Genomic DNA, 9,421 nt, shown 5'->3' with positions numbered 1-9,421 from the left:
AGGTTAAGGATAAGTAAAAAAGAACTTTTAATTTTGATGCATTAACTGGTTTCTTATATGTAAAAATATATAGTAAGTAAATAACTAAGCATCCAATGTCATTTTCTACGGGTTTTTGATCTTAATATCTCGATGGTGTAGATAGGCCGCTTTCAGATCACTATATATTTAAGATAGAAAAAAAGTGTCAGCTTTGCAAGACATAAGGAAAGACCCTTGGACACTCTTGAGATAAAATATTAACCACTTATGTAAACTTGTTGGTTATTATATCTAAAAATATATGTATCATAAATTAAAATAAACCAAATAAACATTGGGCTAAAGAATGAATTGTATCATGAACTTACAAAAAGTTTATTGTATACCTGAACCCTATCAGAAACGTTATGGTATACACGATTGACCTGCTATTCCCTTCGTCGGTCACCTTTTGACTTTTCAATGTTTTTTTGCTTACACCAATGTGGATTTTTTGATAAAAAAAAAACATTTTCATTCTATACCTGAAAATCAATATATATATTCAAGTGTATATATTATATATTCTGCATGGAATCTGTATATATATATATGATTCACATCATCAACATATATCTATACTATGAAAATCAAAATCAACAACAAATCTAAAACTAAATCATACTCAAATCCATAAACCTAAATCTATAAGTAACATTATCAGTTTTACAAAACAAAACCCCAATTACCATCGACAGCCATCAAAGTCAGTTTCGTTGAAAAGTAGTTATACACAGATATGTGATTATATCCTATTGAACAATCCATGAATTTCATCTGGTGATAATCCATCAGCTAAGTCAAGCAAAACTTCAAAATTGAAACCCATATGAAATATGTCAATATACATTCGTCACCGGAATTTGGGGAAGGGTTTCAAGAGGTGGTGAACGGTGGTGAAATCAGGAAGTCGGTTTCAACGGCTTCAAAGGTGATTGAATACTCTCCATAGTTGATGATAAAAGCGAAACCTACAAAAGAGAAGGTAACAACTGGACAGAGATGGTGGTGCTGCGATGATGACTGGAATAACGATGGTTGCCGGAAAATCGAAACCCACTCAGATGTTATTTTGTTAATAAATCATCAATAAATCAAGATAGATATATAGATAGATAGATATGGGGAGCAGATTTCCGCAGCTTTTCATCACTCCGCCGCCGCCGCTGTGACTTCTCATCACCACCATCATTTCCGGTCACCCCATCCCTAATCGAACATCATCACCATCCTCATCATCATCTGGGTTTGTACTTTGGACCTGCAATCATCTCGATCATCTTTCTTCAATAAATATGCATCAAAAGACATACTTACTAATAGATAAAAAAAAAAAAAAGATCTACAATGAAAAAAGGAAAATGGTTTGGAATATAGACAGAGAGATCGTGGTCACAGAGAGAAAGACTTAAAAAAGAGAAACATGAAGAATGAATTATGTGGTCAAAAAGTTCTTTTATCCGCGTACAATCCATGTGACAAACCGGCTCCACATAAGCAATTTCCCGGTTTCGTGATACAATAGAAATTTAGCAGGGTTCATGCATACAATTGAGGTTCTGCAAGTTCATGTACACAATAACTTCGACATACTCAACCATAGTATTGGAATCAACCTCGACAACCAACGAGTAAGCACTTGACCCGGTTTCCACATTCGGATCCACCTTTTCTTTAACATTCTCAATAACTTTGCACTATTATTGTTACTTCCGCCTACATTTTTGAGTTCTTTAATTTGCAACTTGAAGTCACTAACTTGATTCAAAAGTGATTGTCTCCCAGTCTCCCACCGTTGTTGCTTTCTAATATAAACTGGAACCCCCATCAATTAACATTTTAAAGCTGTAAATTAAACCAAATGTTGAAAATCTCATAATTTAAAGTAACATAACATAATATCACATAAAGGTTGTAATAAACATGTAAGAACATAAACTATAGGACACATATTGTTACCAAATCTCGACAATTCATTGTCGACTTAATATGAGTCAAATGAGTTTTAACAACTATAACCACATTGCATTCCATTATAAAGAGAATGAGTACTTGGAAAGAGAATAAATTATGTCATTTTATACAAATAGATAATGGATATTAGAGAAATACAAAATTTTAATTAACAATCAATATTAACGCATATAATTAATATAATCAAAAATATATATATTTTTTCATTCTTACCCTTGTAGAGAATGGAAAGAATGGAAACCATTCTCACTTCTTCATTTTTAATTTTTCATTCTACGGTGTAACCAAATAAGAGAAATGTTCTCGTTCCCTTTCTCCCATTTCCATTTTATCATACCAAACACCCCCTTAGAAGATTTGAGAAGGAAGATAATGAAAAGGTTGGTGTAAGTAGAACGAATGACTCATAAAAATAAATTGGCTCGCACTCCCTTGCTTTGTCATGTTTTTCTTCAAAATAAATGAGTATAATATCTAATAGTCACTACTGTTTCAACTAATTTAATTTCATATCTCCAATTTAAATACTAACAATTTATTTTAAAGTCAAAACTATAATAAATGTAATTATTTACCTTTTAAAATTTTAAGGTGTTACAATTTTGTCAACATGGGTAAATGATAGTAATTGAGCCCTTTGGTTGTGTGTTTGTAAATCTGAAATGATTAACGATGTGAAATTTGTTTTCATGTTATTTTTAAAAAAAAAAGTTTTTGAAAGGTGTGGATCATTTGCTCGCAACAGGAGATTTAGCTTACGTTGTCTTACTCCACTTTGATGTTTGGTTTAAAGTTTTGAGTATGTAAATGGTTGGCGTTAAAATGTTTCCTCTAGCCCACTTTGATGACTCTTTGTTTAATATGGGGATTTGGTGAAAACTAAACTTTTGGTTGAAAAGTAGACTTAATTAGCTTCACAGTGTTATATGACATGTATAATTTGGTTAAAGAGAAAGTCGTAAAAAATAATAATTAAATAAAGCTTATGTGCAGGAAAAGATTGACACTTGAACCACATCCGTTAAAGCATCAATAGTTTAGAGCGAACGTCTGCCTCCTCTGACATTGCCTAAATTTTGTCGAGGTTCCGTTAGACATTTCCGACATATGAGACTTTCACCATAGCGTTATATTAACATATTAAAATGATTACATTTGTTATTTTTCAATAATATAATTGATTTTTCAGTGAAAATTTTGGTAAAATTTAAGTGTTAAAAAAAATAGTCGAGTAATGCAGATATATTCGGATGCATGAAAGACATCCATGCAACCGCAAACCTTACTTAATGGGACATTTAATAGTTTATGTATCAATTTTCAAATGGTCTAATCACTGTTAACCGCAATTATAACATTCACCAATCTAGCTTCATGTTTTTGAGTGGTTCAATTCCTACCCTATTCGTCAACTTATGATATTATAAAAATTTAACATGTATTATTACATATATTTGCTCGCGTATTGAGTGGTTAATAATCTATTAATTAATATAAATATAAGTATATAAGTAATTGGTGTTGTAGGCTTCTAGCGAAACAAGTAATCGCGTTAAGCTCAAATTGAGATGTGTCATGTCCATAACGATTTTTCGCAAGAAGATAAAGAAATATAATAAAATAAAATTCTCGATACGCTATATGGTTAGCGTTGATTTACATTTGGTGCTTGCCAGCTTTAGCCACTCATTATGCCAAGTCTTTTTCATCCATTTTTCTATTACTAAAATCAAGCCGCATACTTAAATAATACGGAGTAATAAACAAATAAATAAATAAATAAATAATAGTAATAGTGTCAAACGGAAGGGCCGGTAATTAGCACCGAAAAGTTAAGCTTATAAAAAGACAATTATTCCCCAACGTCCTTTTCTTTGAATCATTCTCCGTCGTCGTCGTTAGTTTAGTAAAGTTAAACCAAGACCCCGTTTACAAAACGCGGGGAACCTATAATCCCGTATATATTATCTTTTATCATATATTAATTCTTTAATTTATCTCAAATAATCGTTAAAACCAATAACCTAACATAACATAGCACGATATAATATACTACTACATATTGAAAAAAGAAAGTGAATATAGAATTGTCTCTAATTTATTATATATTACATTTTAATATTTTAATCATTAACAATATGAGGTTAAATGATAGATTTATATTACATAAATATTAAAATATAAAAAATATTAAAGGCGCATTTGGTTGCATAAAACACCCTCACGTTTTCTAATTTTTGTTTTTCAATAAAACATGAAAAACAAAAAATGCGTTCTAATCATAGTTTTCTAAAAATGTTTTACAAGAAAACATAAAACAATGTTTTCCACTTTTCAATATAAAACTTAAAAATCTTTTTCTTGTTTTCCATTTTTCGTTTTTATTTTCCATTTCCTCTCTTCCCCTCCCCTCACATTTCTAACATGTTTTATAGTTTTCTAACTAGAACACGTTTTCAAAATTTTTATTTGTCTTTTAAAAAATAAAAATCTTTTTCTTTTTCTAAAAAAATAGAAATAAAAAACTTGAAAAATTTTTCTACAGCCAAACGGCCCTAAGATTTTCTATCTAAGCTTATGGATAACGCATATTCACCTTTGACATAATCTATGCTATTATTATTATTATTATTATTATTATTTAAAAAACAGTCTTCATGCTTGAGAATTACAAGAAAAAATATTATAAAATAGCCTTAATGATTAAATTAAACTATCAGTCTTTTATATTTTAAAATATCTCTATTAACTTTTTTACATCAAATACTTTTATATCAATCATTTACACCACTTAATGTCGTCACCACCACCAACAGTTGCCCCACCACCATACTATCGCCACTATAACCACTACCACATTGCTCGGACAGTAAATGTATCAAAACAATGATAGTGTAATATATTTGTTGAAAATCGAAGACAAATAGGTTTTGTCATTTTTTGATATTTAGGCTGGTCATTGAGTCGTATAATGTATCTCCCCCTTAGGGCCTGTATGAGATTACATCAAAAACGTCACGGAGTGAAACCAGTGGCGCAACCTTCGTTTGGTGGGGATTTTTCTCGTGTCTTGGTTTTCCATATTGGCACGAGTTTTTTCCATTTCTTTTGCGATCTTTGCAGTTAAAGTCTTGAATTCGTTATTAGTTTTGTATTAGTATTTTTTGGTACTTTGGTTGTACTATTGAATATTGGTTGGGATAGTGATCATCAAAAGTTGTTTTCAACTTCATAGGTGAAATTGAGAATATCTTGACCTTTGGATTAAAATCAAAGGTCAAGATTCAAAAATGGTTTTTGAATCTTAACATTTGATTTTTAATTCAATGGTCCAAATACCAACTTTACCTATGAAGTTGAGTTGTAACTTTAGAGGATTTCAATCCGGTTGGTTGTGACCTTTATTAACTTGCTAGACTTTTATTAATATATACTTTCTACTGTTTAAAAAAAAATATATTTGTTGAAAAGACTGGAAATAAAAAATGCCGGCCGGGTAGCTTAGTTGTATGCTAGCTGGGGTTGGAAAGAAAAAGAACGTGAGGACGCGTAAATGCGTAATAATAATAATAATCATACGACGACCAAAAGACCCAACAACAACAAGTGCAAGGAAGGAAGGTTTGTTGTTGATTTGTGTTTGTAGTATTCATTTATTTAAGCTCACTCACAGATCCTCTTTTTCCAATAACAATAATAATAATAATTCGTTTCCTTCCTTCCAATTATTAACATCCTTTTTTCTCGCTGGACTTGTCTGGCATTTTCATATATATTTTTTTCATTTCTTTATTATTTTAACTAACTTAAGGAAAAGGGAAAATAAAAGAAAGCTATTATTATTATATTATTATTTATATTAGTATACTATAATAGGGACCTCACAAATTGTGAAAAAGTCTAGTCTTTTGATCTTGTTATTTATCTAATCTATATATCTATAGCTCCCCCAGAAAAAAAAAAAAAAAAAAAAAAAGGAAAGGAAAGGAAGGGAGAGTAATATAAGGTCAAGTCAACAACCCAAGTCTTTTTTGTATTTGATGATGCCGGCGGCAATGCGGCAATGCCTCGTGTTTGTGTTTCCGTTGTTACTAATCTCGTTGACGTTGGTCACTGCTCAAGGATCCGGCGGCAATAATACTTCTCGATGGCCAACTCTCAATGGTAGGCATTTCTTTCTACTATTTACATTTGGTATCATTGATTCAATCAAATTCGTTATATAATATATTGTTATGATGGTTGTAGGAGACCGGCCATTAGTTGTAGCACACGGTGGATTTTCAGGACTGTTTCCTGGTTCAAGTTTTAATGCCTACACATTTGCTCTCATCACTGGCCTACCCGATATGATCCTGTGGTGTGATGTCCAACTGACCAAAGATAACTTTGGCATTTGTTTTCCTGATCTCAATCTTCAAAATTCTTCCACAATCGAACAGGCCGCTAATAAGTCGGCTCAAAACACCTACGATGTCAATGGCGTTCCCACCACCGGTTACTTTCCTATCGATTTCAACATCGCTGACCTTGACCAAGTCTTCTGTAAGCCCCATCATCCTACTATTTCCTATCTATTTACGAGTTTACCTTACTGTATGTATTATTGAATGAATTTTTGTTAAAACAGTAACACAGGGTATTTACTCTAGAACTCCATACTTTGATTATGCCTCAAAGATCCTTACTGTTGATGAATTGGCGGCCCGACTTACCCTACCAGCGTTGATCTGGTTAAATGTCCAGCATGATGCCTTTTATAGGCAACATAATTTCAGTATGAGAAACTATGTGATTGCTACTTCAAGAAATGTTGTCATTAACTACATATCCTCTCCCGAAGTAACCTTCCTTCAAAGTATCGCCCCACGATTCAATCCCAGAACCACCAAATTAATTTTCAGGTTTCTCGGAAAAGATGACATCGAGCCGACCACAAACACCACATATGGTTCACTTTTGGGGAACCTGACGTTTATTACGACCTTTGCTTCTGGGATATTAGTTCCTAAAACTTATATATGGCCGGTGGGTCGTGATTTGTATCTGCAACCTTCTACTTCCTTGGTCTCCGATGCTCATAAGGAGGGTCTGCTTGTTTTTGCTTCCGATTTTGTGAATGATGTTCAGCTACCATACGATTACAGTTATGATCCTGTACGAGAGTATCTCAATTTTGTTGATAACAAGTTCAACTTTGCTGTCGATGGTGTGCTTTCTGATAACCCAATCACCCCATCCGCGGCATTTGGTAAGTTTCCCACATTATTATTGTTTTAAGCCTTTTATTTTCTTGTTTCCAGATTCTTATTTCTTTGTGATGCTACAGACTGCTTATCTCACTTGGGCCCAAACAAAACTCAAGGTACTAATACTCTCTTTTGCACCAATTTGACAATTCTCTTGCTTTCTTTTCTGAACATGTTTTTTTTCTTATAATGACCCATTTCTTATCTTGTTCTCTGATTCAGCAAAACCATTAATTATATCACACGAAGGAGCAAGTGGTGACTTTCCGGGTTGTACTGATTTAGCGTATCAAAGAGCTGTTACAGATGGTGCAGATATCATCGATTGTCCTGTTCAGTTGACGAGTGATGGAATACCCATTTGTTTAGGCTCTATCAACCTCCTTGACAGAACAACAGTTGCCCAGTCAAGTTTTATTAACATGACATCAACCATTCCCAATCTTGGTTCTGGAATATTTACTTTCAGTCTCACCTGGGACCAGATTCAAACCTTAAAACGTAAGTGTTCTACTTTACGTGTCGGTCCGTATAAATTCCATGTTTTTCTTATCTTCTGTTATCTTTTATGTTTCAGCCGCGCTGTTCAATACGTATTCAAACTATTCGTTTTTAAGAAATCCAAAAGCTGTTAATGATGGGAACTTTATGACACTATCTGACTTTTTGAACTTTGCTAGTAATGCTAGTGTTTCTGGTGTTTTGATCAACATTAAGGTGAGTTTCGTGCTCTATCTACAACATCATATTATATGGATATAATAAGAACCTTAAGTGTACAGCATTAAGTGACATCATTCTTGTGGTTACAACTTTCAGAACGCAGCTTACCTAGCCGGTGAGCAGGGATTAAGTGTAACAGATGCAGTAATGGATGTTTTGAATAAATCTAGGATAAACAACCAGAGAACCAAGAAAATCTTGATCCAGTCATCGGATAGTGCAGTTTTGAAACTGTTCCAAGCAAGAAGCAACAGACATGAACTTGTTTACGAGGTTGATGAGAACATACGTGATGCCCTCAATTCAACAATTGCAGATATCAAGGAGATTGCTAATTCCGTAATCGTTGGGAAAGAGTCAGTCTTCCCTCAAAATAATGGATTTCTTATTGATCAGACTGATGTTGTAGCAAAGCTTCATGCTTTCAAGCTCCCTGTGTATGTACAATTCATGAACAATGAGTTTATTTCACAGCCATGGGACTTCTTTTCAGACCCATATGTCGAAATTAACTCGTATGTTAATGGAGCTAATGTGGATGGAGTCATTACAGATTATCCAGCTACCGCTGACAGATACAGAAGTAAGTTCATTCAATTTGTTGCGTTTTGACTTTTGAGGCCGAAACCATGAGTTTCCGAGTCCAAATTGGATATAAAAGTAAAACACAATCTTTTACTTGTAATTACCGGTAGAAAGTTTAATATGCAGATCACATATTCTTCTTGAATATGCTGACTAAGTTCACATTTATTTGGTATCTGGTTGAAATGTTTGGAATTTAAAAGTCAAACCATACCTTTATTTATCATGGGTCTCATGTTCTTTCCTATTCATATATGTTAAGAGACCTAATCTTTTTAATAATTTCTAATTTATCTTTTTTGAATTTTGGTGGAATTTAGGGAACAGTTGTTTAAGGCTACCAGCAGATCAGCGGCCAACATACATGTCTCCAGCAGCGCCAGGTCAATTGTTTCCGATCATGACACCTCAATTGATGCCACCAGCCGAGGCTCCCAACCCAGTTTTGATAGATGCTGATGTGGCTCAAGGACCCCTGCCTCCAGCTGTTAAGCCATCACCCCCATCTGGCGGGTCAACAGCACCACCCCGTGCTTCACCAAGTGGTCAACCACCCAAAGCTGTAGTAAGGATTCTGTTTTCTCTTTTGGCTATAGTTGCAACACTTGCATTGCTGTTTTGAGGTGAAAGAAGAAATGCACAATGATCATTCCATGTGTATGTGTAGTAACGATTCCATGGCTAGTTTAGGACTACATACCTACTTGAATATTGTCTCGATCTCCCTTAATTTTGATATTGATATTGATATTGTAAGTAGTATTACATTTTAATTGTTGTATTTAATTTTGAAAATGAACATGGATAATGTGGCTGTGAGGAATTCTTTCTTTCTTTGTACCAAATGAATAAATACTGGGTTTTTTTAA

At 33.4% G+C, this 9,421-nt stretch overlaps 1 protein-coding gene across 1 annotated transcript; it reads left to right on the top strand.

Moving 5' to 3' along the window:
* Nucleotides 1–5,816: 5,816 nt before the first annotated feature.
* Nucleotides 5,817–9,421, top strand: LOC122591058 (glycerophosphodiester phosphodiesterase GDPDL3-like). The gene is made up of 8 exons (XM_043763251.1): nucleotides 5,817–6,159; nucleotides 6,244–6,540; nucleotides 6,626–7,246; nucleotides 7,325–7,360; nucleotides 7,467–7,745; nucleotides 7,822–7,961; nucleotides 8,064–8,550; nucleotides 8,873–9,421. The coding sequence occupies exons 1-8, from the start codon at nucleotides 6,036–6,038 to the stop codon at nucleotides 9,172–9,174; spliced, it is 2,286 nt and encodes a 761-aa protein (XP_043619186.1). The 5' UTR covers nucleotides 5,817–6,035; the 3' UTR covers nucleotides 9,175–9,421.

The sequence above is a fragment of the Erigeron canadensis genome, chromosome 3 (assembly GCF_010389155.1).
Source record: "Erigeron canadensis isolate Cc75 chromosome 3, C_canadensis_v1, whole genome shotgun sequence".
NCBI classification, from domain to species: Eukaryota; Viridiplantae; Streptophyta; class Magnoliopsida; order Asterales; family Asteraceae; genus Erigeron; species Erigeron canadensis.
Note: the sequence above shows the minus strand (reverse complement) of the source record. Positions and strands in the feature narration are given on the sequence as shown.